This window comes from Muntiacus reevesi, chromosome 3 (assembly GCF_963930625.1).
Source record: "Muntiacus reevesi chromosome 3, mMunRee1.1, whole genome shotgun sequence".
In the NCBI taxonomy this organism is placed as follows: Eukaryota; Metazoa; Chordata; class Mammalia; order Artiodactyla; family Cervidae; genus Muntiacus; species Muntiacus reevesi.
Genome location: NC_089251.1, coordinates 6593423 through 6621113, shown reverse-complemented (window position 1 = coordinate 6621113; position 27691 = coordinate 6593423). Strand labels below are relative to the sequence as shown.

General features: G+C 57.5%; 3 protein-coding genes and 1 non-coding gene across 11 annotated transcripts; 2 read left to right on the top strand and 2 right to left on the bottom strand.

The window, feature by feature from the left end:
* Nucleotides 1–358: 358 nt before the first annotated feature.
* Nucleotides 359–7313, bottom strand: C3H9orf50 (chromosome 3 C9orf50 homolog). The gene is made up of 7 exons (XM_065928733.1): nucleotides 6809–7313; nucleotides 6414–6507; nucleotides 6198–6311; nucleotides 3024–3184; nucleotides 1164–1326; nucleotides 854–1010; nucleotides 359–537 (listed from the first exon to the last, which is right to left on the bottom strand). Exons 1-7 carry the CDS (start codon nucleotides 7311–7313, stop codon nucleotides 433–435), a joined length of 1299 nt encoding a protein of 432 aa, XP_065784805.1. The 3' UTR covers nucleotides 359–432.
* On the top strand, nucleotides 6893–19822 carry NTMT1 (N-terminal Xaa-Pro-Lys N-methyltransferase 1). Of its 5 annotated transcripts, none has more exons than XM_065928280.1 (4): nucleotides 6893–6912; nucleotides 17029–17241; nucleotides 17944–18196; nucleotides 18905–19822. In XM_065928280.1, exons 2-4 carry the CDS (start codon nucleotides 17080–17082, stop codon nucleotides 19159–19161), a joined length of 672 nt encoding a protein of 223 aa, XP_065784352.1. In that variant the 5' UTR covers nucleotides 6893–6912; nucleotides 17029–17079; the 3' UTR covers nucleotides 19162–19822. The 5 variants fall into 5 exon arrangements, with proteins under 5 accessions (XP_065784352.1, XP_065784350.1, XP_065784351.1 ...); XM_065928278.1 differs by lacking the exon at nucleotides 6893–6912 and adding an exon at nucleotides 11641–11790; XM_065928279.1 differs by lacking the exon at nucleotides 6893–6912 and adding an exon at nucleotides 12068–12087.
* On the top strand, nucleotides 10634–10706 carry TRNAG-CCC (transfer RNA glycine (anticodon CCC)). The gene has a single exon. It is a non-coding gene; the product is annotated as a tRNA-Gly (tRNA).
* Nucleotides 19823–20006: 184 nt separating the features above from the next.
* ASB6 (ankyrin repeat and SOCS box containing 6) lies at nucleotides 20007–25503 on the bottom strand. Of its 4 annotated transcripts, none has more exons than XM_065928274.1 (6): nucleotides 24743–25374; nucleotides 24011–24192; nucleotides 22901–23007; nucleotides 22697–22805; nucleotides 21545–21631; nucleotides 20007–21446 (listed from the first exon to the last, which is right to left on the bottom strand). In XM_065928274.1, exons 1-6 carry the CDS (start codon nucleotides 24745–24747, stop codon nucleotides 20776–20778), a joined length of 1161 nt encoding a protein of 386 aa, XP_065784346.1. In that variant the 5' UTR covers nucleotides 24748–25374; the 3' UTR covers nucleotides 20007–20775. The 4 variants fall into 4 exon arrangements, with proteins under 4 accessions (XP_065784346.1, XP_065784344.1, XP_065784347.1 ...); XM_065928272.1 differs by having other exon boundaries at nucleotides 20008–21446; nucleotides 25243–25502; XM_065928275.1 differs by having other exon boundaries at nucleotides 20008–21446; nucleotides 24796–25373.
* Between the last annotated feature and the right edge of the window lie 2188 nt (nucleotides 25504–27691).

Here is a 27691-nt window from a genome sequence, read left to right as displayed (position 1 = left end):
TCTCTTGTGTTGTTGGAAGAAGGTCCTCTTCCAACAACAGCAGCCTTTAGTTCCAGTCAAAGATGGAGGCTGGGGGGGTGGTGGTTCAGAGCAGATGCCTGTTTCAGGCGTGGGCTGATCTAGGTTGACAGAGGCCTGGTTCCCGGTTTGAGGTGTATGGCAGGGCCTCCCACCTCCCAGAATGGTTCACTTGGAAGAAGCCTGACCCCCAAAGATGCCTCGCTCCCTCATCTTCTATGACCCTACCCCTTCCGTACCCCCTGGTCCAGGACCCCCGAGGACTAGCAACCAGGCACCTGGAAAGGTTTGCAGGGTGAGACCCGACAGCAGACACCAGCCACCTGGGATGCGCGTTTATTTGTGGGTCAGGGAAGGCCTCTCCTCACCCCTCACCCATGTCCACGGCTGGGCTTGGACACCAAGAGTGACCATTCACCTCTGGGTGCGATGTGATGCTGACGGCAGGAGGAGCTGGTACCCCTTGGGGGAGCCTCGTTTCAGGACCGTGTGCAGCACCATGCTGGGCAGGAAGGACTCCTAGAGCGAGAAGGACGGCCACTTTCGGGGGCCTCCGGGAAGGAGACGGGGTTTCCTGGGCCCAGGGAGCTCTATACTGCAGCCCGAGGGGGCAGACACCGCGGTCGGCCCCATTTTACAGATGCAGAAACTGAAATAAAAAAGCCCCCACCTATAGCAGGGTAGGAGCTGGAATCTGACCCCCAGTGGTCCAGCCTGAAAGCCCGCCCCTTAGCCAAGCACATACAGAGGCTTTACCCAGAGGCCAAGCCACCCCACTGGGCATCCTCCCGGCAGGCAGGGCGCTCCAGGTGGCTGGCCGCCAGCAGATGCTCACCAGCTTCTGGCTCCAGGAACAGGGCGATTTGCCCACCTGCTCCAGAAAGGTTTTGAGGTCCCCCTGCTGCCTCTGGGTGGTGGCCCTGGGGATGAAGGGCAGGCTGCTGTTCATGGAAGTGTCCTCAGAGAGGTGGCCTTTCGGCTCCAGGGTGGACCTGAGGGGGACAGGCGCCCATGAGCTGCGTGGACCCTGAGTCTCAGGTCCACGCGTGGCTGGCAGGACCCTCCAGGGCCCAGACCACCGCTGGACAGGGAGGTTTACAGGGGGAGGAGGTGCGTGAATCCCGTCCCCTTCCACAAAGCCTCACAGGCCAGGGAAGTCCCAGCTGGGGCTGGCCGCAGTCTCCTCCTTGGCCCTCAAGTACAGGGCTTTGGGCAAGCTCTCCAGCCATCTCCCGACACTCCCGAACACCCGATCTGATGCTGTCGACCGGGGCTTGGCTGTCCTGTTCTCGAAGATGCCCTGCCGGGCTGAAGGAGAAGGGGCATGGGTGAGATCTCTTCTCCGGGCGGGGCCACCTGTACCCCACCCTCCCCCCTCTTCCCTGTGACAGGCAGAGCCCTGTCTCCATGGCAACCCAAGGCTCCCCAGCGCCTTCTGGCTGCCTCCAGAGAAGGCTCTGGTTTTAAAACTATCCTGCATGACTGTTTCTGCCTTTCTTATCCAAGCTCTGCACCACCCGCCCAATTCTCTCCCCACACACCTACTCCTGTTCCAGCCCAATACTGGCCCCTTTTCCCACCATGGGAAGCCCAGTGGCCCCACAAGGGAATAAAAGCGATGATGCTAAGAATCCTATAGGGTTGGAGTCTTTCCTGCCCAACAGCTGCCCCTCTGGCTGGCCAGGAAGCCTGAAATCCCGACCCTGGTGCCCCGAGGGGATGGCCATGGCCCCTGTGCCCAGCGGCTGCCAAGAAAGTGTCTCCTGTGCCAGCCAGCTACCATTCCCAAGAAACTTTCTCCAGGCCCCCCTCCCTTTACTGGCACTCCCAGTGGCTGGGGTGGACTCTGACTTCTCAGCTGCTTGTCGTCTGCTCCTGGGGCCTTGGCTTCCCCCATCAAACAAAACTGGGCAAAATTTCAGCTTCCACCTCCAACTTCCTGCCATCCTGATGGCGCTGGGTCGGGCTCCTCCTGAATCGGCCAAGGTCCTGGATTTTGAGGACTTTACCCCCAGCAAGGGCAGGAGGAGAAGGGGGTGACAGAGGATGAGGTGGTTGGAGGGCAGCATCAACTCAGTGGACATGAATTTGAGCAAGCTCTGGGAGTTGGTAAAAGACAGGGAAGCCTGGCATGCTGCAGTCCATGGGGTCGCAACGAGTCAAACACGACTAAGCGACTGAACAGTAACCATCCCCAGCAAGGCTTTGGAGCAGCTGTACTCTGAAAGTGCACACAGTTGGTGCTTAATAAATAAATGAGGCTATTGGATTGCTGGATCCTCAGAAGAGAAAGGGCCGGGCAGATGGGGAAAGGGGGTCTTGGGAAGGGTCATACTAGAGTGAGGATGTGTGTTCTTCCTGCTTGCCTCTTGTGACACCCACTTCAGAAAACATTGGAAACTGCCAGCACTGATTCGACCACATCCATCACCCAAGAGCCGAGAGCAAAGTTCTCCCCGGGAAACCTAGGACTGATACTCGGTTCTGAGCTTCCTTGCTGGACCAGGCAGTGCCAGCCTCCCGCAGAGATGTGATCTTCTAGAACTTTCTGGACACCTCCTCAGCCAGGACCCTGAGGTCTGCCTTCATAGATCTGGGAAAAGCTTCGGGTGTCTCAGTTCCCACCTTCTCCAGCCCCTGGAGGCCAGATACGGGGTCTGCAGGCTGTGGGTGCAGGTTCCAAGGTGGGCAGAGGATACAGCATGTGGGAACCCTTGGTAGTGAGCAAGCCTTCCGTGATGGCCAGGCCTGGGCACACCCTGTTCTCTGGACCCAGCTGCTCCCTGGCACCATCTGCCTTGAGCCACCTCTGCTGGACCTCAGACCCTATACACGGTCCTTGAAGGTCACCCTAAGAGCCTCTGGAAAGGCCAGTTCAGGGGCCTTCTCTGCGGGGTCAGTGGCCGCTTAGCCTTTGCAGTATCAGGGCCAGCGTCCCTGCTGGCCAGGTTGCAGGCTGGAACTTTCTGGAGTCCCGGGGCTCCCCCTCCTGTCTGTCTGCTCACCGGCACAGCTGCGTTCCCAGTAACGGAGCGCTGTGTCCCGCAGCGTCTCGTCAGCGAATCTCACTCGGAAAGGGCAACATCGCCTGCGGTGCCCTGGCCCTTCCCCCGAGGAGTTGTGGGTGAGCACAGCCTTGAGCTTGGGGGCATGGGTGGCCTGGGGCCTGGTGAGAGAGACGAGAGGGGCTCAGCCGCCAGCCTCCATGCCACCCTGGCAACACACACTTCCACCAGAGCTCTCTGTGGGATCCCGACCATCCTTCTGAGCACTTCCTGCCCCCCAAAGCGATGGATCGAGCATGCAACTGGCATCAGCCCACCAAACTCACACAACCCTGTGAAACACGATTCTTAGTCCCATTTTACCGAAGAGGAAACTGAGGCACAGAGTTTTTTTGATTTTTTTTTTTTTTGCAACTTGCCCAAGATCGCACAGTTGGTTAGGGGTGGGACTGGGCTATGAATCCTGGTTCCAGAGCGGGTACTCTTGTATATCAAGCAATTCAGCAGAGGGAAGAAGGATATGAACTCAGGAGCTGGGCAGTCCCTGGGTTTCAATTCTAACTCTTGGAGCTTCAGTTTCTTTGTCTGTAAAATGGGATCATTGTGCCCACAGTACAAGGCTGGGAAGACGTGAAAGAGACTGAAAAGCACCCTCACCACCCCCACCCCCACGGTCTGCAGGGCCAAGAGTAAACATCTCTGAGAACTGTTCCCATAGTCGTCAATTTCAACTATGAAACATCCAGTCCTGTGACATGGGGCAGACTACCAGCAGATCTCCCCTTTAAATGATGTACTGTGTGTTGTGGGCAGGATAACAGCATCCTTATAAGGGTTTGCATGAGTGCATGCTAAGTCTCTTCAGAGAGAGACTTATAGTCAGACTCCTCTGCGACCCTATGAACTATAGTCCGCCAGGCTCCTCTGTCCGTGGGAGACTCCAGGCAAGAATACTGGAGTGAGTTGCCATGCCCTCTTCCAGGGGCTCTTCCTGACTGGCAGGCGGGTTCTTTACCACTAGCGCCACCTGGAAGCCCTATAAGAGTTTGAGTGCGTGTTAAGTTGCTTCAGTTGTGTCCAACTCTTTGTGACCCTATGAACTGTAGCCCGCCAGGCTCCTCTGTCCAGGGGCTTCTCCAGGCAAGAGTACTGGAGTGGGTTACTGTGCCCTGCTCCGGGGGGTCTTCCTGACCCTGGGATCAAACTTGCATCTCTTTTATCTAACCTGCATTGATAAGCAGCTTCTTTACACTAACATCCCCTAGAAGTGCTCTAAGAGTTTGGTGAGTATTAGATGAAATGTGAGGCATCTAGTATGGAGCCTGGCCAGGGGCCTTGGCTCAGTAAAGGGGATCTGTGATTATTACAGTTATTGTTATTCATTTCAGCCTCCAGAGCAAGGCTGCAGGACGGTGTGCTTGATTCATTGATGGCTCTGTTATTCAGAAATGCCATGTTCGATCTTAAGTACATGCCTATGCATACACCTGTCTCCATTTATCTGACCACATCTTTATGTCCATGTGGACACAGAGAGGGCACTTTTCATGAGTCCCTTAAAGAGCCAGGCAGCCAGGAGATGACCAAGACGGTGTTGGCTACACGCATTGGGACCTAGTTATGCAACAGTGATGTGCATCCATAGGCGGTGTCTTCCTGGAGCACTGAGTCAAGAAAGGTTCTGAGGCTCAGTGGGGGGAGAAGTGCTGTGGTCAATTAGTAATGCTTGCCATGGGCCCAGGATGAGAAGGAGTGGCATGTCTAGTGTATGTACTGTCCCTGGTCTTTAAACTCAAGGACGATGCTCTTCACCTTTCGTCCAGGGTTAAGCAGGAGGAACTACTTCTGCATTATTTTCTGCCTCCCTTAGAGCTATTGCATCCAGGTCCAGCTAGGTTCCAGTGCCCAGGCTCTTCCGACTTCCAGTCCTTATTCTATTTCTCCCAATATTTGACACATGTGCTGTGCTCAGTTGCTCAGTCATGGCCGGCTCTCTGCGACCCCATGAACAGTAGCCCACCAGGCTCCTCTGTCCATGGAACTTTCCAGGCAAGAATACTGGAGTGGGTTGCCATTTCCTTCTCCATTGACTTCCTCCCTGGTGTCTTCTTCGCTGGGTCTTCCCTGGTGGCTCAGAGGTTAAAGTGCCTGCAATGCAGGAGACCTGGGTCCAATCCCTGGGTCAGGAAGATCCCCTGGAGAAGGAAATGGCAATCCACTCCAGTATTCTTGCCTGGAGAATCCCATGGACAGAGGAGTCTGGTGGGCTACAGTCCACAGGGTCGCAAAGAGTCAGACATGACTGAGCGACTTCACTTTCTCCATTGACATATAGTAAAAGTGAATCAAAGTTAGAGGAAGAGATGGATGAATGAATGGCAGGGTGGGTGAAAGAAGGGGTTGGTGGGTGGGTGGGTGGATAGACTGATGGATGAATTAGTGAAAAGGTCTTTTTTATTTGGCACACCACTCGGCTTGCAGGACCTTAGTTCCCCAACCAGGGGTAGAATCCAGGCCACAGAAGTGAAAGCATTGAGTCCTAACCACTGGACTGCCAGGGAATTCCCAAAAAGTTCTTAATATAAGGTTTGGATCTTAGGAGGATAGGTAGATGTATGGATGCATGGGTGGATGAATGATTATGTAGATTGGCATGTAGACTGGCTTCATGATTAGATTAGTGATGGACAATATCCTGGATTTACAAGTGGATGGAAGGATTGGTAGATGATCAATCATTGAATTCATGGATAGGTGGATAGAATTGTGGGAGTTTGTGAATAGCTGGATGACTGGCTGGCTGGCTGGCTGGAGAGATGGATTAATGAATCAACAGGAGACCTGATTCATGAGTGGATGGATAGATGGAGAGGTTCATGAATAGATTGTAAAAGACCTGGTTCACAGATGTATGCAATGGTGGATGGGAGAATGAATATATAAATGGATTCATCAATGAATTATGAATGTGTGGGTAAAAGACCTGATTAATGAATGGGTGGATGGATTCATAGATGTTGATGGATGATCGTTAAACAGGTTGGAAGAAGACCTGATTCATGGATGGACATATAGATGGAACAGGTGGACAGATGGATAAATTCTGAAAAGACAGAGGAAGGAAAGAAATGTTCTTTCTCCCCACCCCCCTATCCCCATCCTCCCACAACTCACTGATTGGCCTTGACCGTGGTGAACTGCGGGTAATCTCTACTCAAGGGCCCCAGGACAGGTGTCTGATGGAGCAAAATCTTCTCAAGGCTATTCTTGAGGTAGGATGACCGGCCCCTTGAAAACAAATAGGCCATACCTGATATGAGTGATCAGGGTCCCGCATGGTCAGAGCGTTGATGACAACCCTGTCCCCACGAAGAGGTCACTGACGCTTACCCAAGGTCTGGGAGGAAGTGGGAGCTGGAACACCGAGGAGGACTTCCGTTGAACTCTGACGTAGGATGCCTTTGATGTTGAGATGCTGAGGGTACTGGGGTGGGGGGGGTGCAGAATGAAGTAGAAAGAGTTATGAGCCTTCGCTTGGGGACAGTCTTTATTAGGATGTTCCTGGTTGCATGGCCTTGGGCCTGTTTATTCATCTGTACAATGGCAGATCCGCCCTCAAGCGGTGGTTGTCAGGATTCTGCCAGCCCTACTTCACTAATACAAGCATCCTTCTCTGCCTGGTGCTGTGACCCCCACCCCGACCACCGCCACTCCGACCACCCCCACCATCGGAAATGACGCAGCCCCGCCTTGGCCCGCCCCCTGGGGGGCCTTGGGGGCCTCACTCGGTGGGAGGAGCCGTTCCGCAGACTCAGCCCTGAACTGTCGCAGGAACTGCCGGAACCGGCCCGGGAGAACTTCTCCTAGGAGGGAGCCCAAGGAATCGGAGGTCTCCTTGGCCGAGCCCCTGCGAGGGTCCTCGCGCTCTCCGAGCTCGGGGCATGCGGGCGCCGATTCGGGGGGTTCGCCGGCCAAGAGCAGGGGCGGCAGCTGCAGCGACCTCAGCCCTGTCCGGCTCCTTGCCGGCCGCTGGGCCACGGTGGGCAGGACCGGCAGGCGGGACCGGGAGCGCCTGAAGCCCAGCCCGGGATCGGAATACAAGGACTCACACGCGGGGGCCGGCCACCACTCGGCGCCGCTCTCCGAGGCCCTCAAGCCCCCGAAGACCCTCGTGCCCGAGGCTGCTCGGAGCTCGGGCGGCCGCGGGTCTCTGCGCCGGCGATCGCCACCGCCGGGGGGCCCCTCGGGCGCCACCTGCTGGGCCCAGAAGCTGGGGCGGCGCCGGGTCATGTCTGGCCCTGCGCTCAGCTCAGGGCATCCTCACGCCAGTGGGGGGCGGAGGGGGGGTGCCGTGGGAAGTGGACAGGAGGGCGTAGACCAGCCCCCCAGGCCATAGCGCCCAGAGCGCGGCAGTGTGGTTCGGGGGGTACCACCACTGGCCCGCCAGACAGTAAAAGTGGCTTCAGGCTAGAGCGCCCCGATCCTCTGTTTCCTCACCTGAAGAAATGGTGACGGTAAGAGTACCCACCTTCTCAAGTTGCTGTGACGTTTAAATGAGCCAGCAGATGTAAATGGCTTAGAATAATGCCAGGCACATTGTACGTGCTTAACAAAGCCTAACTGCTATTATTATTTTAAAAATATTATTTAGAATGTAGTCTCAGTTCCATTACATACTGGGGCTTTCCCGGTGGCTCAGACAGTCAAGAATCCCCCTGCAATGGGGGAGACCTCGGTTCCATCCCTGGGTTGGGAAGATCCCCTGGAGGAGGGAATGGCTACCCACTCCAGTATTCTTGCCTGGAGAAGTCCATGGACAGAGGAGTCTGGCGGGCTCCACAGTCCGTGGGGTCCATAAAGAGTTGGACAGGACTGAGCACTTTCACTGCCATTACTTATTAGCTGTGCCCTTGCGCAAGCCAGTTAATTGCTCTCAGTGCCCCCATCTGTAGAATGGGGATAACCCAGGGCCTGCTCCTTTGTGAGAATGAAACCGCACCATGTGGAAAGCACTTAACACCTGGAGTGTTCAACTTGTTCTGCTGTTACCAGCTCTCAGGTGGAAATTGGGAAAGCTGAAACCAGCTTAAAGGGGTGGCTTGCCCCGCAGTTGCCCATTCCTCCTGGAGCCCCGGAGTCCCTGGAGTGGGAGCTTCTTGAAAATACAGATGCCTCAGATTCTGATTCACTGGGTCTGGGGTCAGGTCAAGACACTTATTTTTAACAAAATTCCCCTTTGGAGACAGAGCCCCAGACTCCCCCCACCCCACCCCCCTGCCCCCACCCCAGCTTCTGACACTGGGATCTGAGCCTGCTTCCTCCCTAACACACCCCACTTCCCAGATTGCTGACAGCTCTGAGCCGGCTTCCCAGGTGCCACCGTGGTAAAGAATCTGCCTGCCAAGCAGGAGACTCAGGTTCAATCCCTGGATCGGGAAGATCCCCTGGAGGAGGAAACGGCAACCCACTCCAGTATTCTTGCCAGGAGAATCCCATGGACAGAGGAGCCTGGTGGGCTGCAGTCCATGGGGTCGCAGAAAGTCAGACATGACTAAGCGTGCACCCACGCACACGTGCACTGACCAGCTGCTAGTGTCACACTCACCCTAGTAGGGCCTTGGGGGGTGGGGCCAGAGACGGCCCCCTGAGTTTAGAGCCCCCTAACAGGTGGGCTGGTCCTTGGGGGAGCCCATCTTCCGGGCCTGGTCCCTCTGCTGGCCCCTCCCTGCCACCTTCATGCCTTTCCAGAGTGATTGTGACCCGCCTGGCACTCAGGGTCAAGTGGGCGCTGAGCCTGCATGTGGGGGAGGCAGAGGGCGGGGCTGTCATGCTCAGGATGTCAGAGCTGCAGTCACAAATGGGCGTGGGGCTCCCCGCCAGGGCAACCAGGCCCAAGGCAGGGATGAAGGGCTGAGGGGTTCAGTTACCCCCTCTGGACCTGGGAGGGTCAGGTTTGGGCTGGGGTGGCTCTGGAGTTAGAACTTGGAAGTCTGGGCAGTAAGAATGCGGTGGGCCTGGAAGCTGCGAGAACCAGCTTTGAGCCTGCGCTCTGCTCCTGCACGCTGTGTGATGCAAGTTAAGTCTCTCCTTTCTCAGGGCTCCATGATAATATGGACAGTTGGGCTCCATCTCTGACTCTCGGTTGGGAGGGGGCAGTGAGGAAGCTTGTACTAAAACTTGAGTGAGGAACAAGGGTAGTTTGGGCAGTGATTTCACTGGCCTGGTAGGATTTTACAATTTGAAAATGGAAAAAAATGACTTTGAATTCACATTACAAGATGTCCGCCTGGAGGAGGCATCCCAGATAATGTAATGGATTTTTCTTTTTCTTTTTTTTTGAAATTATTTATTTGGCTGTGTTAGGTCTTGGTTGTGGCATGCAGACTCTCCATTGCCTCAAGCGAGATCTCTTGTTGTGATGTACGATCTTTTGTTGTGACTTGTGACGTATGGATCCTCCAGCTGGGGCACGAAGACTCATTTTTCTCCTCAGCTTGTGGGATCTTAGTTCCCCCACCAGGGATAAACCCATGTCCCCTGCACTGCCAAGCAGATTCCTAACCCCTGGGCCATCAGGGAAATCCAGTGTAATGTATTTCTGCAAAGACTCCTCAACCAGGGATGGAAGAGCATCCTTCCTTGGGAAGTTAGAATATTGAGTGGGGAGGATGAGAAATTTTTTCTATTTATTCTAAGGGTGTGTAAATTTTTAGAAAATGAATGAGGAACACCAGACTACCTAGATGATTTCTAAGGAACTGCCCGGCCCATACATGCTGCGGACATTTATTGAGTATGTACCATGTGCAAGCCTTGGGAATTCAGTGACTCGAGAGACTTTGGAGGTCAGTGGCCCAGCCAGACCTGGAAAAGTCTTGGAGTCCAGATGCAGGGAAGGGACTTTGTCTTCCATGGACAAGAAAAAAAAAAAAATAAAGGTAGAGGTGAATTTTTAGGCACCCCTAAAAGATCTAGACTCAGAGCCACACCCACAAAGATTATAGAAATTTCCTGATTGAGGCTGCCCAAGATTTATCCTCTTGCCGTAGAGGTGTGGAAAACGAAGCTTGGGAGAGGGGCCCCAGGCCAGGGAACCAAGTCTTAACTGGAGTGCCCTAGGGAGTCATGTATGGATGTGACAGCTGGACTATAAAGAAAGTTGAGCGCTGAAGAATTGATGCTTTTGAACTGGTGTTGGAGAAGACTCTTGAGAGTCCCTTGGACTGCAAGGAGATCCAACCAGTCCATCCTAAAGGAGATCAGTCCTGGGTATTCATTGGAAGGACTGATGTTGAAGCTGAAACTCCAATACTCTGGCCACCTGATGTGAACAGCTGACTCATTGGAAAAGACCTTGATGCTGGGAAAGATTGAGGGCAGGAGGAGAAGGGGGCAACAGAGGATGAGGTGGTTGGATGGCATCACTGACTCAATGGACATGAGTTTGAGTAAACTCTGGGAGTTGGTGATGGACAGGGAGGCCTGGCATGCTGCAGTCCATGGGGTGGCAAAGAGTTGGACATGACTGAGTGACTGAACTGAACTGAACTGAAGGGAGGATGCTACATAATATGAACAGAACTGGGGACTCAATAGCAGGTCAGGGGACTTCCCTGGTGGTCCAGTGGCTAAGACTCTGTACTCCCAATGCAGGGGGCCCAGTTTCAATCCCTGGTCAGGGAACTAGATCCCAAATGCAACAACTAAGAGCCCACATGCTGCAACTAAGACCCAGCTCAGCCAAATAAATAAATATAAAAAAAAAAAGTAGGTGGGGCTTTTCAGGGCACCCCACTTCCCCAACATAGCTTTCACTTCATTAGAGCAAACACACTTTAAGAACCTCCTGTGTGCAGTGTCCAGGAGGCACTGTAAATCTAAGCCAGGATGTCAGTTTAGGAAAAAAGAATTTATGATAAATATTGTGAATATTATGCTATACATGAATATTGTGACGAATATTATGAATCAGTTTCTATTTACTGACAGCCGACTCCAAACACAGGGCTGAAGGCTCAACTCACAATATCCCACAGATTAACCCTCCAAGCATTGAAAACTGACTATTCTGTGTATCTGGCGGAAGTAGACTGAGGCTTGGAGAGGTTCACAAGGTCTACTACCTGCAAATTCACATGTTCATCTTGGCTGCTTCAGGGACCAATTCAGAATTTATGTATGGGAGGAACCTAGGAGAGGGCAACCTTTCGAAATGGAAACTTCTTGAACTTGTTCTGCTTATTTGGAGTGGCAACCCCTTGGCACTGTCAAGTGTATTTTTTTTTCTTTACCTATTTATTTTTTTGGATCTGTATATTTTAAGGATGTTAATTGTTATGGGTAGATTAAGGCTTGAATAAGGCTCTCTCCGCGCCCCCCCCCCCGCCTCTTTTTTTGTAACCCAGGGGAAGACCCACAAAAGGCTCTTTTTAAGCCGCCTCCAAAGGAGCTGGTGCACAAGCCGGAGGCGGAATAAGCTCTGCCCTGCGGCTCTGTAAAGGCAGCGAAGTTCTCGAGTTAGGGCAGGAGCCCAAGGGGGCAGGGGGGCGGGGACAAGTCGCGCGCGGGCGGAGCCCGGAGCGGTCCCGCCCCCAGAAGCCCGGAAGTGACGTGAGTGGACAAAGCGGGCGCGCGCCGCGAGGTGTCGCTTCCAGCCAGGTTGGACGCAGCTGGTCGTAGTCAGGTGGGGGTCTTCGGTGTCGCCGCCGCCGCCCTCTTTTCCGCTTCCCCGTCCTCTTCTCCCGCGTCCCAGGAGCCCCCACCCGCGGTGAGTAGCGCGAGGCGGAGCGGGGTGGGGGGCGGAGACAGCGGCCGCCGGGAGAGGGGAGGCCCCGGACCCCAACCGCCTCGGTGCCGTGAGGCCTCCCCGGCTCCTCACGTGACCCGAGCGCAAGCGGGCTAGGCTCCACGTGCGCGCTCGCGGAAGGTCCGCCGGCCGGCCCTGGGCCCCCGGGGTCCCGGGCTGGAGGAAGGCTGAGACCCCACAAGCACGGCCCCCACGCCAAACCCCGCCGCCGCCAGTTCCTTTCCCTGTCTGAGCCTCAGTTTCCCCTGTGCCAGACGGGTAAGGCGCGCACCCGCAAAGAGGGTGGGTGTGAGGATTCACGAAGAGCGCTCGGATCACAGTCGGGCACAGGGCATCGTGCTCGTTACACAGGCGTCGCTCTCATATTTCACTTTGGACCCGACCCCAGTGACGGCTCAACAGAGGTGCTATTTCTAAAGACAGCCCGCCGGCCCCCTGAGCCCTTGGAGCCAAGGTCAGCCTGTTGGCAGAGAGGCTGCCATAAATCTGAAGGCCCAGGCCCTGCTGCCCAGTCAGCTGCGACTCTCTTTGGATCTTGGTGTGTCTGTGCGACAAGGGTTAGAAACAGCTGGTGTCAGAGGCCCTACCGGTGGGCCTGGGCTGTACTGCACGTGGTCTGGATGTATAGAGTCTGCTCAGTGAGATGGCCTGAGCCCCTGGGAGAAAGGGGACCTTGAGCGGGGTCAGAAGTCTGGATTCTGTCCTTGTCCTGTTTCTGGTTTCCTGTGTGTGTGCATCGCTTCATTTTAGTGAATGGTTTTTCTCTCTGTGTGTACCAGGGACTCTGGGAGGGTTGGAAGTAAATACATGTGGCATGCTTTGGTGGCGACCAGAAGCCCTAGAGTCCCCAAAACCTCGGGGGTTTCTGTGCCTACGTGGCCGGAGGCTTGCTCCCCTCTGCTGCCATTGGCAGAGCCCTTTGAGCGACTGGATTGACCACACTGCAGTAGCAGTAGTAATCCCTTAGGTGTGACCAGCACACCACGGTTTGTAGGGCCTTTCAGCGCAATTTCTCATTAGATCTTCACACTTAGCAGAGAGAATTGATGAGCATCTTATTGGATAGAGGTTTTTGGTGTTTGGTTTTTTTTCAGATTAACATGTGCCCAGCTGTGTCTGGATCACTTTTCACTTTTATATCCACGTTTAATCATCACAGCCCTCCTGTAAAGTCAATATTGTTCCTGTTTTATAGTAAAGACACCTACTTAACTGAGGTTGTGTCTTATCTGAGCTTACACAGCCAGGGAGAGGCAGAGCCAACATTCAGACCTGGTTCATTCATCATCAAGAGTTTAATCCCCTCCCCTCTTTATTGCATCTTCCTTGTTCCCTTCCTTATGACATGATTCCTTTAAGTGTCAAGGTCCCCTGAATAATCCCATTTACAAGAATTTCACTTACAGGCGATGACAGTTTAGACACCATTCTCTGTCACAGATCCCGGAAGAAGAGTAGTTGCTGGGACGGCTGCCCAGGGTCACCCTAAACATCTTGGGTGGGAGGATGACCATGAAGGATGCCCAGGCACATTGCACTCTCTGAGAAGCAGAAGTTCCCTAATGAGCAAAGGGTTTCTTTTCTCCTCTGAGCTCGTTTAGAGCACTCACAAAGCCAGACTGTGCCCAGGCCCCTTCCCATCCCTGCAGCCGTGTGGCTCCGTCCTGTGATCTGGACCGAGTGTAGGCGGACTTTCCTGCAGTTTGATCGATAACCCTGCCGTCCTCTCTGACTCCTGGGGCCTCCTGCCCACCCCTTCTGGATGCCAGGAGGTCCAGGGTAGACAGGCCCCAGGAGTCATGTTTACTAATGAATCCAAGCTGTTAGAACAAATGTCAGAGTTACCCTTGCCATTTCCCAGCCTGGATGTGCCTCCCTGACTTATTCCCAGACTCGGCCTGTAAGTGGAATTCTTGTCAATGAGATTATTCAGGGGACCTTGGCATTTAAAGGAATCGTGTTGTATGGCTTTTGGTAAAGCAAAAAATTATACTGTCAGTAAAGGGCTTCAGTGTTATAGATTGGAATGGTTACATCTTTGTTTGTAGGATTTTCTGAAGAAGTACAGAATGGCTGTAGCCGCACCAAGGTCCTTCTTTGATTCCTTCAGCAACCAGTTAGTACACCGCCACCGTGTATCAGGTCTGAGGCTAATGGTGTGTGAGGCAGTGTCCCTGCGCCCAGGAGCTGTGTCTGCTTGGGGGGAAAGGCAGACAGCCGGCGGAGGGAGAGAGTACAGCCCCGGGCGTCTGGCCCACAGTTATTCCCTTCCTTTGATCGGCAGGGAATTTTGTTGACTACCTGTGAGCGATGTGGAATGCAAGAGGAACACAGGGATGAATCTCAGGGTGTCGCCACTGCTTTCTCAGGCAGTTCCCAGTCCAGTGGGGAGAGAGACACAAACACAGAACCAGAGGTTTGTCTGAGGGGGACAGGGTCAAAGTACCGGAAGTTTGTCTGAGCGGGAGCATTGCTGCGTGGTGTGGAAGAGCTGGCTTTGGCGCTCTCCTTCCGGGGTGGTGGCTGGGGGCGGGTGGGACGCTGTGGCAGGGTTGCCGTGGCCCCTGTTGGCCTGGGCCAGGGAGTCCCCTCGGCCTTGCCGACCCTGCCCACGTCAGCCGCCCCCAAACCCAGTCAGGTTGCGCGGTGACAGTCGAGCTGGCGGCCCCCTCTCCTGTTAGCGGTCAGGGAGCCACAGGGATGGCCACTCTGCCGCAGCTGGCACGCCTGGGGACTGGCAGGCCTCTGCGTCTTTGCTGTGCGTGTCCCTACAGGCTGGAGGGACAAGAGTCCATCCTCACAAGCAGCATGCCACGTCCTCCCCTGATTGGGGAGCAGTCGCTTCAGGGGTTGGGACACGGGTGTGGGACACCGCCATGATGGGGGTGGGGCAGTATTTGGAACCCAGGCCCCCCCAGCCTGTTACCCCAGAGGGCTCTTGGGTTGGTGCAGTAACTGGAGCCATCGTCACTGGAGTCCCAAGCCCCGCAGCTGCCCCGGGGAGATCGGTCCTAGAGTTGATTCAGGAGTCCGCAGAAGGACTGGAGCAGGGGTCTCTGGGGGCACAGTGGAAGGGGCCTCTGAGGGTGGAAACCTTAGCCGACCCGGGTCGGACACGTGGATCTGTCAGCCCTCATCTGTTCCTCGGAAGGCCAGCGTGTGACCTGTCCCCTGAGAAAGCTGGGATCCGTGAAGGAGGCGGCCCCCTGCCCAGCAGCTCTCACCCGCCAGGCCGGCCTCTCCCTGGTGACCCCACTCACTGGTGGGGTCTCCGGAAAGGGCTGTGTCTCTGAGTTGTTTGGGCGGGGCACCCTGCTGCTTCTGGAAGGTTCCTTCTGGGACAAGTTCAGAATACAGGTGTGGGTTGGAGGCTGGCGACAGACACAGGAATGAAAAATCTTCAGCACGCCTCATTTTTGTTTCCCTTCTCTCCTCCTGGTCTCCAGGCTGCGTCCTGAAGGCCCGTGCTGTCCTCGGGGCACTTTCCCATTACTTCTCTTGAAGCATTCCTCGGTCCTCCGGGGTTCTCAGCTCTTTTGCAGGACTGTACCGACGGGGCGGGGGTGGGCTTAACTACAGCCCCGTGGAGTTCTATAAAGGGGGAGGAGTGAAGCCCCCGGAGCACAGACGCGCACAGCTTTCCTATAGGCCTGGGGGGCGTCACCTCTGCACCCAGTGACCCCTGTGGGCTCGGTGCTGGGATGCGGTGGTGAGAAGGCCCTGCCTGGAGGCCAGGCAGTCAGTAAACAGCTCATTTCAGAAGAAACACACACTCTGAAGGCAGCAGCGGTGGGCAGTGGATAAGGGTGCACCTCGGGCAGGTCAGGGCAGGCCTCTGGGAGGAGCTGACACTCAGGCTGACACGCGGTGATGGAAATGAGCTGCCCACGTGGGGAGGCCTAGGGCGTAGCAGTTGCGCGGGCCTCCCAACCTCGGGCAGGATGCTCGTGTGTGCGTCTGCCCCTTCCTCTGCACAGGGCTCCTGGGGACCCTGACCTGGCCCTGCCTTCCCACGCTGGGTCCCTGCCCACCCTCACCCTTCAGAAACTCAGCCGATCGCTTCCCCGTTAGTGACACGCGGCAGCCAGCCAGGCCAGCCCTCTGTGCGGCATGCATGCCACGCCGTCTCCGCTCTGTCCCTGTCCCCATCTGGAGTGTTCCTTGTCCTCAGGGTTTGCCTTCTCTTAGCCACTGCCCCGTCTGCCATTCGGAAGGGACTCTTCCATGCCTCGAGTTGCCATAATACTTTCTGTCTCAGCAAGAGGCTTCGTTTCTGCCTGGTGTTTGCATTGGTTCTATTCGGGGATCGGGCTTTATCTGGACCAGCCCTGTGCACAGAGAGCATCTGTAGACAAGTGTTGTCCTGGGGAGAGGTGTGCCCCTTCCTGCCCTGCGTGGCGCACCAGCCGGCAGGTGTGGGGCGCGGTGGGCCTCCGTCCTGCTGCGGGGGCCTGGCCGTCCGCCGGTCCTCTCAGCCCGGAGTCCACTCAGCTGCCAACACCGCCTTCCGGAATCTCACGTCTCAGGCCACTTCCTGCTTAACCCAGGTAGTGGCAGCTCGTTGCCCTTCGGGGTGAAGGCTGAGTTGGTAACCGTGACCTAGAGGGCCCCGGGTTTCCCCTGGAAGAGCCCCTCGCCCTCACATCTTCCAGTTGCTGTGCGAACGCGTCCTCCCTGCTGTCGGCTGCTGTGCCACGTCCCCTGGCGCCCGTCTGCCCGCCCCGTGCCTCTCTGTGGCCTCACACACGCACGATGGTGTGTGTCTGCTGCCTGTCTCCGTGTTCACAGCACTGCACCCCACAGGGAGCCTGTCCATGTTCTCGTGACTGAAGCTGGGAGGCGGGGCTCTCGGGGTCCTCGGGGTCCCAGAGAGGAGGCTTCAGTTCCATGCTTTGCTCTCCTTTAAGTGTAGGTCAGGATCCTGTCTACCCTGGGGTCAGAAGCTGCCAGGTCTGGTGTCGTGTTGGGAGAGGAAGGATGGAGAAGCCGGGACGCCGGGTCTCCTGCTCTGACATGAAGATAGCTTTACGAAACGACTCGAATGCAAGAGTCAGGAGGCACTGCCCTCCAAGGGGTAGGAGTGGGCGGGGGTTGGGGGCGCCCCTTGGCATCAGACAGGATCGTGTGACCAGCAGCAGCCGTGCCAGGAGACTGGGGCCCGAACCCTAGCTGCCTCACCCACTTCCCTTTCCTTCTCAGGAGCCGCCGCCACTGAGTTTGGTGCCTGTGCAGAGACGCGCTGCTGAGAGCATGACAAGCGAGGTGATCGAGGACGAGAAGCAGTTCTACTCCAAGGCCAAGACGTACTGGAAGGAGGTCCCGGCCACCGTGGACGGCATGCTCGGGGGGTATGGCCACATCTCCAGCATCGACATCAACAGCTCCCGGAAGTTCCTGCAGAGGTTTCTGAGGGTAGGCAGGTCCGGTGTGCTCTCCAGGAGGAGAGCCCACGTCCACCGCCCAGGCCTTGATGAGCGGGTGGGGTGGGCCAGCTCATAGGCTTTGCCGCAAGGTCCCCCACCAGGAGCTGGCTGTCATGCTGGGGCCTCCTGGTGCCGGCACAGAGCAGCCTTCTTGCAGACTGTTCTGTTTTTCCAGAGGTGGAAACCTTTGCCCTCCTGCCATGTTTGCAAAAATCTGGGCTGTGGGTGTTGGCTGGTCTGCTGAACACAGGCTCCCAGTTTCTCGTTCTGCTGCCTCCTCTGTGGCAGCCTGGCAGTGCTGTGGCCGGAGCCTCCCCAGGCCCGCCTCCCTGCCTCTCCCTCAGCACACACCGAGGCTGCTGTTGCCCCTCACTCTGCCCGCGTGCCAGCCTCCCAGGTGCGTTCACTGAGTGCCCTCTTCTTTCAGCGCTTCTCTCCACGGTCCTTCTGACGGGAATCTCGGGAGAGAGGGGAGACGAGCGTATCTATTCGGGTTAATGCCTTTAAGCAGAGGTTGGCTTTCATTTCAGGAACACGTGGCCCAGAGAAAGGCCGTGCTGTGTCAGGCCAGCCGCCAGCCTGTGCTGATCTGAGTAGTTCCGGGGGCTCTCAGGGAAAGGCCCCTTTGCAGAGACAGGGTCCCTCTGGTTTTCTAACCCTTCTCTTCAGTCTGTCTTCTCTGCTGCTTCAGGAAGGCCCAAACAAGACAGGGACCTCGTACGCCCTGGACTGTGGAGCCGGCATTGGGAGGATCACCAAGCGGCTGCTCTTGCCTCTCTTCGGAGTGGTGGACATGGTGGACGTGACGGAGGACTTCCTGGTCAAGGCCAAGACCTACCTGGGCGAGGAGGGCAAGCGAGTGAGGAACTTCTTTTGCTGCGGCCTCCAGGACTTCAGCCCTGAGCCACAGTCGTACGATGTGATCTGGATCCAGTGGGTGATAGGTGAGCCTCCTGCCCGTCTCTGCTCCTGCAGGTGGGGGGCCAGCAGGGGCTTCTCAAATCCTCCCTCCCCAGGGCTCCACCTCGAAGGTTCATTTGTTTCCATATTTTGTCTCAACTCAGTATCTGCTGCGACCCATTTGGGGGCAGTTTTTTGTTGAAAAAAAAATTTTTAATTTTCAAGTTTTAACGGCATTCAAAGAATGTGGAAATTAGTTTTGTTAAGTAAGGGGTTTTTAGGAAAAGTGGAAGCCTCGCGCCCCCCGTGCTGTTTTTGGGGAGCGAGCCCTGCCCTGCCGTCCTGTCTGGCCCCCGCTTAGCTTGACGGCACACTCGGGGTGCTCTTCTCGGGCTGCTTATCTGGCAGCAGGCCTCCTGCCTTATCTGCAGGCTGGGCGGCCCCGGCCTGCCGGGAGCCCACGGGGTCCAGCCCTGAGTTCTGTTCGGGGTTGTAATGTAGGTGAGGAGCTTGGCTGGGTGCACGCCCCTGGCCCAGGCTAGGAGGGTTGGGTGGAGGGCAGGTGTGGGGCAGGTGGCTTCTGAGCCCATTTCTGTTCAAAGTGGGGTTTGGTGAACCCCTCCGGGCTGTTGAGAGCCAGCGCGCCCTGTGTTCAGCACAGTCAGCGCTCAGTAAGGCGGTAGCAGTGCCGAAGGCCACTCGGGGGCCTGGCGGGCCCGGCTCTCCCCACTGACGGCCTCTGCCTCCCCCAGGCCACCTGACCGATCAGCACCTGGCCGAGTTCCTGCGGCGCTGCAAGCGGGGCCTGCGTCCCAACGGCATCATCGTCATCAAGGACAACATGGCCCAGGAGGGCGTCATCCTGGACGACGTGGACAGCAGCGTGTGCCGCGACCTGGACGTGGTGCACAGCATCGTCCGCAGCGCAGGCCTCAGCCTCCTGGCGCAGGAGCGGCAGGAGAACCTCCCGGACGAGATCTACCACGTCTACAGCCTCGCCCTGAGATGAGCGGGCCGGCGGAACGAGGGACCAGTGTGGGGCCGGGGGACTGGCGGCCGGGCAAGGCCCAGAAGCACCACGTCGATGGTTCGGGAGTGTTGAGCGAGGCCACTAAATACAGCTATCTGCTGTCCACTGCCAAACAGGCTCTTTTTCAGAGAGGCGCAAGGGAACTCGATGCCGAGGGGTGCTGCTGGATGGGGCGGTGAGGCTGGAGGTGGGGAGTGGGCCCTGCAGGCCCGCCGACCCCTGGGCCCCTGTGCTCCCATGAGACTCGAGAGTGAGTCCCTCACCTCCAGGACACCAGCTGGCCTTCCAGCCACAGGCCTGGCTGCCTCAGGAGGAAGAGAGTGACCCTTAATGCAGCTGCTGAGGACTGGGCCTCGGGGTAGGAGGGGAGCTGGGCCTGTGGGGCCTGCAACTCTGGACCTCCTAGCTGCCAAAGCCCACGCGGCACCTGCTGAATCATGGGGCTGGGGGCATGTCCCCGTTCCTGGTGCTGTTGGGAGATGGGGGATGTCCACATTTCTGGTGCTGGTGGCGATGGGCCCTGGCGTCCTAACGTGATGGTCACCACAGCCTGTGGCAAAGGGGAGAGGCCGGAGCGTCACTCCCGGCTGTGTCCCTCCTCCTCGGGGGGGCGTTTTCAAAAATAAAGGGGTGAAGCCTCTCCCGGAAAGGCCCTCGCCCGTCTGGATGGTGCTCGTCTTTACTGGGACAGCTGTGTCGTGTGCCTGCAACCCCTCCCTCCTGGCTGCTGTGGGATCCTTCACCCTGAACTCGGAAGGTGGTGGGTGGGTGTGAATGTTACACAAGGACCTTTAAGGCCAAGAGAAATCATTTTAATCTTATAAATATATTCTTTAGTCGCCTCGGCTTATCTCCACGGCAGTTACACAATTCACAATGACCACCTTGTGTGACCCACAGGCGGCCTGCTGAGGGCACAACACAGGGCGGAGGTTGGCTTTCACCCTTGGTAGCGTTCCCATCAGATGAACCCGCACGATGTGAGGCGTTTCAGAAAGACGGCGCACAGTCATGCATGACTGCTCGTTAGACGGCGTGGTCCCCAAACCCCAGGCTTGGCACGAACAGCTACCACCCAGGCAGGCCCTGGCCCTTGCTGGGCAGGGTGGTGGGTGGCTTGGCCCCAGAGCTACAGAAGCAGGCCGGAGTTAGCTCAGCTCTCCCTGCCTGTCCCGAAGCGCTTACTTTCTTTGACAGAATCTTGGGTGAAGAGTCAATGGTCTTGGCCCGGCTGCACCCCACAGGCCCCCCCGGCGTCTCCACGCGGGCCGGGCCGGCTTCCTGCAGAGGGCCCAGGCGTGGAGCCCCCTTGCTTCTCGGAGTGCCCGGCACTCCCTCCCAGCAGGAGGGTCCGTGCTTGTCCTAAACCCTGTCCCCGCTCCCACTGTGGGCCGAGGCTCGGAGTCGCTGCCAGGGGAAGCGGGGGCAGTCTCCCTCCACAAAGAGGCCTTCGTCCGCTGGAGCGCTTGCCACCGCCGGGCTCCACCCTGCGCCTCTGACAGGCGGACCGAAGGCTGCCCCCTCGGGCCGCCCAGGTACTTCAATCACCCACACGCCAGCGGGGCTGCCCGACCCCGCCCCCGGCCCGGAAGGTCAGCAGGTGTCGTCCTCGACAGCGCTGCTGTGCTCGCTGAGGAGGTACCACTTGAGCCTGTCGGGCAGAGGTAGGGCCTTGACCTTGGCGTCCACGGGCCACGGCTGAAGGTAGAGGCGGATGCACACGCGGCATAGGTGCTTGAGGGGTGGGGGGTAGCTCTCCAGCTGCCTCAGGGAGACGTGCAGGGCCTGGATCTTGTCCGCCAGGCTGCCCACGGGGTGGATGTCAAAGTTTTCGGGCAGCTGGAGCTTCTGGGAGTTGGTCACCATGAGATCCAGCACGGTCTCCGCCTTGCGCAGCAGGTCCGCGTGGCTCTCGTCCTCTGCACAGCCCGGGTGGGAGCAGAGCCTCTCGAAGATGATGTGGAAGCCGGACCAGCAGGACGCGCCGTGCAGGGAGCAGTTGTAGGCAGCTCCCGACTCCAGCAGGAAGCGCAGCAGGGGGAAGTGCAGCTTGAAGCTCTTGAGGCAGATGTGCATGAGGGACTCGTGGGCCGGGCACTCGCTGGGGTCGGCACCGTGGGCCAGCAGCAGCTGCGTGACTTGGAAGCAGAAGCGGTTGATGAGCTGGGCCTCCTCTTTGTCGCCTCCCACTGTCTCGCCCAGCAGGAAGATGATGCAGGTGAACACTGTGTCTCCGTCTTTGGTAGTGGCCTTGACGTCCGCCCCTAGAAGAGCCAGGAGGGGGAAAGGTGGGAGGAGGCCTTCAGCCCCGGCAGAACCACGCCTCATGGTCCGGGGGACCGTGTGGAAGGGTGGGGCTCACCTCCTTCCAGCAGGAGCCGGATGTTCTCGGTGTTGTGGACCTGCACCCCATCACTGCTGGCCAGAGCGTGAAGCAGGGCTGTCTTACCTATGGAGGGAGAGCCAGTGAGGCAGGAAGTGGGAGGTGGGGAAGCCAAGGTCAGGCCAGGCCAGCCCAGGGGTGGGAGAGGAAATATAGACCCTCAGGACCAGAGAATGAAGGTTAAAAACAACTAATCTTGGGGATTTCCCTGTGGTCTAGTGGCTAGGACGCTGCGCACCCAATGCTGGGGGTCTGGGTTTGATCCCGGGTCGGGGAACTAGATCCCATATGCTACAACTAAGACCCAGTGCAGCCAAATAAATATATTAAAAAACCAAAACTGATCTCGGGCTTCCCTGGTGGCTCAGTGGTAAAGAATCCACCTGCCAGTGCAGGAGACAGAGGTCTGGTCCCTGGTCTGGAAGATCCCACATCAGCGGAGCGGCTAAGCCCTTGCTGCAGGGCCCGGGAGCCGCAGCTACAGAGTCCACATGCCCTGGGACCCGTGTTCCCCAAGAGAAGCCTCCGAAATGGAAGGACTGCACACCACAACCAGAAAGTAGCCCCCACTCGCCACAACTAGATAAACATCCACATACCAACGAAGACCCAGCACAGCCAAAAATAAATTATTTAAAAAAAAAAGAAAACCAAACTGACCTCTCAGCTACGGCTGAGGGTGACAGGTTTCTGGCCGTTTTCTCTCCACTGACACAAACACGGGACCAGAAGGGCCAGGAGAAGTAGGATTTTTCTGGACCCTGAGATGCTACCTGAGACCCAGCCTGGGTGGAAGGAAGGCCCGTCACTCAGAAGCTGAGACACAGGTCCAGCTCCTGCAGACGCCCTCGTGGGGCCAAGATGCACCTGAGACCCAGCCTGAGTGGAAGGAAGGCCCGTCACTCAGGAGCTGAGCACACATGTCCAGCTCCTGCAGACGCCCTCGTGGGGCCAAGATGCACCACCTCCCGCGCCTGTGAGTCAGCAGAAGGCACCAGTGCGCACCCAGCCGTGCTGTCATCAGACGGGTTGCCTCCAGCCTGCCTGCCGAGCCATCAGCCCAGCACGCCCGGGGTTACCTCACGAGGCAGTCTGGCCCAGTCTGGCCTGCTTTTCTCTGGGGGCACCCACCATGCTTGTCGGCTGCATTGACATCTGCTCCGAGGTCCAGGAGACGTTGCAGGCAGGGCAGGCGCTCTGGCTCCTCGCTGGCCAGGTCCAGGGGGCTGCTCTCGTGGATCTGAGCCGAGAAAGCACAGCCAGGTTGGCCCCGGGGCCTGTGAGCGGCTCGGGGCCCCGGCCACACCCCTCCTGTAGAGCAGGGTTGGCCCTCACCCGGTCCCTGCGGTTGACGTCGGCCCCGTGGCGCACCAGCAGCTCCACCATGTCCGGCTGGTTCCGTAGGACGGCGATGTGCAGCGCCGTGTAGTAGGTGACCGGGTCTGAAGGCCAGACACAGCTCACATCAGCCCTGCCTGTCGGCACATTCTCACGGGATCCCAGGACCAGCCTGGCAGCCCGGCCCCAACGCTCTGACCCAAGGGCTCCCGGCACCGCGAGGGGTCAGGACACAGCTGTCCTCGTCGGACGCTAGGGTACTCAGTCAGGCCTAGGTTCGGGTCCTGGGGAGGCGTTCCAATAAACGGACAAGGTACTTAACCTGGGTTTTAGTTCCTTTTGTAAAATAGGACCTAAAACAAGGCTGTGCGGAGGAATACCCACAAATGCTCAAAGCTGGGTCTCCCAAGTGACTGACTGCAGAATGCCTCAGGCGCCTCCCCCAGCTCCTTGACCTCCCAGGAGCCCAGCAGCCTCTGAGCCTGTCCTCCAAAGGGGAGGAGAGACATGCCCGGCACGTCCTGTATCAGCACAAAAACCCCCATTGGGAACAAGTCAGTCCGGAGTGTCTCCTGGCTGACCTTGCCTGCCCCCGCAGCCCCCACCCAGGGCGAAACAGAGAGGGAAGGAAGATGGCTCCATCAACACTCCCGGGCACACCAGCGAGATGCCAACTCTGGCCGGCTGTGATTTATGCCCAATGTGTCTCATCTGTTTCCCCCTCTCCCCGTGGCAGGAATCGGCAGGCAACATGGCTCAGAACCAGTGGCAGAAAATTACTTTCTCTTAGCTCTGGGCACAGCGCCAGCAGCCCCATTTTCGCATTAATGGAAGCAAGGATTTAGCTGGGAGCTGGGGGAAAGTTTGCTAAGTCAATCACCTGATAGAAGCAGTGACAAACTTGCTCCTGATCAGAGGTGGTTAAGGGCCACTGGGAAACCTGCAGGGGGATGGGAGGCCACCCTGCGTGGGCTTCCTTAGTCATCACCCGTGGCACAGATGAGGGCAGCCCCTTTCAAAAGCAGAGTCTGAAGGCTGGACCGCCCACCCGCAGCAGGGCCACACTTAAGCCATGCATCCTCCCCAGCCCTCAGGGCTCTGGCAGACCTTCAAAGTTGAGGTTGGCTCCATTCTGCAGGAGCACGGCAGCCGCGCGTGCCAGCCCCAGCTCAGCCATCTTCAGCAGGGCGTTGCTCACGCCTTCCTGGTAAAATGGAGACTGGGCTTTTCTCTCAAGCAGCTCGGTGAGAACAAGGATGCGGCTCTCCTCGCTGGCGGCATAACTGGGCCTGGGGCAGGAGAGAGGACCAGCTGAGGGTGGGACCTGCTGGCTGGGCACCCAGTGGCCTTTGGTTTCCCGCAGTCACCCCCATGTTGTCCCCCCCACCTCCCACCCCAGGCAGGGCCCTGGCTCCATGGGGCAGAAAGTCTCTTCCGAAAAGGTTGGTGGGAGAAAGAGGACCAAGCTGGATCTCTTCAATGGAGCAGACTCCTCAGGTCTGCTGAGAAAGGATTGGGGCTGTCATCAACCTCCTTCCAAGTCACCCATACAACCTGGCCCCTGGCTTGGGTACAAAGCCTCATACACCTGCGCTGTCGGCACTGAAGGGAACCCTTGTGGCCAAGGGCAAGAACAAGACACCGACTGACCCGGGGCTGAAGGTGCTGCACCCCAGCTCAGGCCACCCCGCAGCCACAGCGGTCAGCAGATCTCCCGAAGCCCGATCACACTCAGAGACGTTCGGTCCAGCGAAGGCAGAGGGACCCAGAAAGCCCTTTGCACCACAGCCCCAACCCGCCTGCCCACCTCGCCAATTCCAACTGATGCCCGAAACACACCCCATCCCCCTCTCCTCGGCTCTTTTCTCCGCTCCACGTAAGGCAGTATATACCACTTTAACCACTGTCAGCCTCTCCTCTCTGGGGGCACGATCACCACGAAGGCTGAGGGTTTTAGCTCGCCGATGTAGTCTCTAAACGATGCGCTTTCTGAACAGCCTTCCCACAGGTTCGCGTCGGACAGACCCGCGCCTGTCTATACCAAACGGGAAACTCGGGGCTACAGAAAGCTCATCCCGCGCCGCGTTTACCGACTCCACCCTGCACTTCTGCAACTCCAGGTAGAGAGCACAGGACAGGCGGGGCGCAGGGCGGGGCGCTGAGGTGGAGGCCCTGCCGCCACCCCGCCCCACGGCCCTCCCGGAGCCGGCCGCGGCCGCCTCCACCCATCCCCGCCCGCCCTCGCTCTCATCTGACAGATGAGGACGCCGCCCGCCATGTCTGTGGGGACAAGGAAAGGGGTGCCGCGCCGGTCTGAGGCGGGGAAGAGCGCGAGTTACCCGTCCAGGGGCTCCTGCCGCTCGGGGTCCGGGATGCCCAAGGCGCCCAGGATAGCATCCACGAGCGGCTGGTACTCGAAGATAATCCTCCGGAAGCCATGCAGAAACGGCATGGCGGCGGCCGCAGCTTCCACCGAGGCCGAGACGCCGACTGGGGGGCGTCGCGCGGCCCGCGGTCCTGACCAGGTTCGGCCACTCGCTGGGTCCAGTTCCCAGCCCCGCGCCCGGCCCGGTGCACCGCCCAACCCGGGACTACGCACCGGAAGTCACCCGCGCGCTTCCGGCCTGCTCAGGTTCCGGGGAAGGGAGCGCGGGGGCGGCGATAGCGCCCTCTGCGGGTTCGGAGGATCGCGGTGAGATTGGGCGCGCACGCTGAGGGTGTCTTGGCTGGGCCGCCCCGCGGGACTGGAGGGTGGGGACCCGCAGCCAAGCCAGATCCCAGCCCTAGGCCCGCAAGCCCCGTTCCCGGGCCGGCCCGGCTCCGCCTTGCTATCCCGCGCGCGGCCGCTGGGCGCCGTCCGAGCTCCGCCCATTGAGCGAGCACGCACCGGCCGGATCCTTGGCCAGCTCCCAGGAAGGCTGAGCCCCCGGTGCCCCCGACTTGGGTCGGACTTGGGCTCGGACCACGGCTGGGCCTGGCTTTCGCCTTCTCCCCACGCTGACTGGCAATGGGGACGATTCCTTAGCCCTGCAGCTTACTAGGGCTTCTTCCACTTTCTGCCTTGATGGACTCAATGAACTTTACTTTCATCTGTATGATGGGGATAATCAAACCCACACAAGATCTTGGGTCAAGACCTCTGTTACTGTCAGTCGAGTCTAACAGGAAGGAGCCCAAGGCTGGGGCCGCTTTTCTAGGGAGTAGAGTCTGGCCCTGCGCCTCGCATTCCAACGTCCACAACGTTACAAGGTTGTTATGCAGATCGAGGGACAAGGCTTTAAAATCCCCATCAGGTCTCAGAAGACCTCATTTTGCCCCCTCTCCATTGCCTAAAGGAGTGAGAAAAGTGGGGAGTGGGGATCAGCAGGGAATCTGCCTGTAGTCCAGGAGACCCGGGTTCGATCCCTTGGTCAGGAAGATTCCCTGGAGGAGGAAATGGCAACCCACTCCGGTGTTCTTGCCTGAAGAATTCCATGGACGGAGGAGCCTGGCGGGCTACAGCCCATGGGGTCGCAGAGTCAGACATGACTCAGCGACTAACACGCGCGCACACACACACGCACATACACAGAAGGCTTGCCGGAAGGGGCTCCAGACCATAGAGTCCCTCGGTCCCAGCACACATCTGCCTTGGTTCTCACTCCAGGGAGATGTAGCTTCTCCTTAAGTGAAACTGGAAATTTATTTTGCTCACAAAGAAGTGGAGATTTCCAGCTTGTCTTGTAAAATCGGAAGACTGGACACCTGAGCCCAAATTCCTATCTGGCAACAAGGCCCCTCTGGATGGGGCCCTTGCTCCGGTGCACCTCAGTCTCCGCAGGAGTCCCCCTAGGGGTCTGGGAAGGGATTCACACCCCACCCCTCAATTGATCCCCTGGCCCTGAATGGCACAGGTGCCGCCAGGTGACCCCTGGGTTTCACAACCCTGTTTGATCCCGAGTCACTTGCTCCATGGCACAGGTGAGGGACCTAAGGGGCCTGGAGAAGGCTAGAGCAATGGTCAGTAACCGCAGGAGGCCCATCTTCTAGACCATTCTATGGGGTCCAGGGCAGAACTGGGAGGGGTGGACACAGCCTAGTCCGAGGCCAGCCTCTACCCTGGCTTCGTTCATTCCCTGAGGCTGTGAGAACAAAGCACCAGGAACCAGGTGGGTTAAAACAACAGAAATCTGTTCTCTCCCAATCCTGGGAGCCAGAACTCTGACCTCAAAGTGTTAGCAGGGCCACGCTCCCTCTGAAGACAATAGAGAAGGTTTTTAGCATCTCTGGGCATGGCTTGGCTTGCGTTGGTATCACCTGATCTCTGCCTGGGCATGGAACAACAGACTGGTTCCAAATTGGGAAAGGAGTACATCAAGGCTGTATATTGTCACCCTGCTTATTTAACTTATATGCAGAGTACATCATGAGAAACACTGGGCTGGAAGAAACACAAGCTGGAATCAAGATTGCCAGGAGAAATATCAATAACCTCAGATGCAGATGATACCACCCTTATGGCAGAAAGTGAAGAAGAACTAAAGAGCCTCTTGATGAAAGTGAAAGAGGAGAGTGAAAAAGGTGGCTTAAAGCTCAACGTTCAGAAAACTAAGATCATGGCATCTGGTCCCATCACTTCATGGCAAATAGATGGGAAAACAATGGAAACAGTGACATACTATTTTTGGGGGCTCCAGAATCACTGCAGATGGTGACTGCAGTCATGAAATTAAAAGATGCTTACTCCTTGGAAGAAAAGTTATGACTAACCTAGAGAGCATATTAAAAAGCAGAGACTTTACGCTGCCA

Bases quoted from the DNA above. Each gene is read 5' to 3' on its own strand.
- C3H9orf50 (XM_065928733.1), bottom strand. From the start codon at position 7,313: ATGACCCGGCGCCGCCCCAGCTTCTGGGCCCAGCAGGTGGCGCCCGAG. The intron at 6,312-6,413 runs GTAAGCGTCAGT...TTTGTTTTCAAG, and splicing joins CACTTCCTCCCAGACCTTGG to GGGCCGGTCATCCTACCTCA. The intron at 538-853 runs GTGAGCATCTGC...TTCTCGCTCTAG, and splicing joins GTTCCTGGAGCCAGAAGCTG to GAGTCCTTCCTGCCCAGCAT.
- NTMT1 (XM_065928277.1), top strand. From the start codon at position 16,871: ATGCAAGAGTCAGGAGGCACTGCCCTCCAAGGG. The intron at 16,904-17,028 runs GTAGGAGTGGGC...TTTCCTTCTCAG, and splicing joins GAGGCACTGCCCTCCAAGGG to GAGCCGCCGCCACTGAGTTT. The intron at 18,197-18,904 runs GTGAGCCTCCTG...TGCCTCCCCCAG, and splicing joins CTGGATCCAGTGGGTGATAG to GCCACCTGACCGATCAGCAC.
- ASB6 (XM_065928272.1), bottom strand. From the start codon at position 25,355: ATGCCGTTTCTGCATGGCTTCCGGAGGATTATCTTCGAGTACCAGCCG. The intron at 24,193-25,242 runs GTAACTCGCGCT...CTCCTGCCCCAG, and splicing joins CGGCAGGAGCCCCTGGACGG to GCCCAGTTATGCCGCCAGCG. The intron at 21,447-21,544 runs GTGAGCCCCACC...TGGCTCTTCTAG, and splicing joins CCGGCTCCTGCTGGAAGGAG to GGGCGGACGTCAAGGCCACT.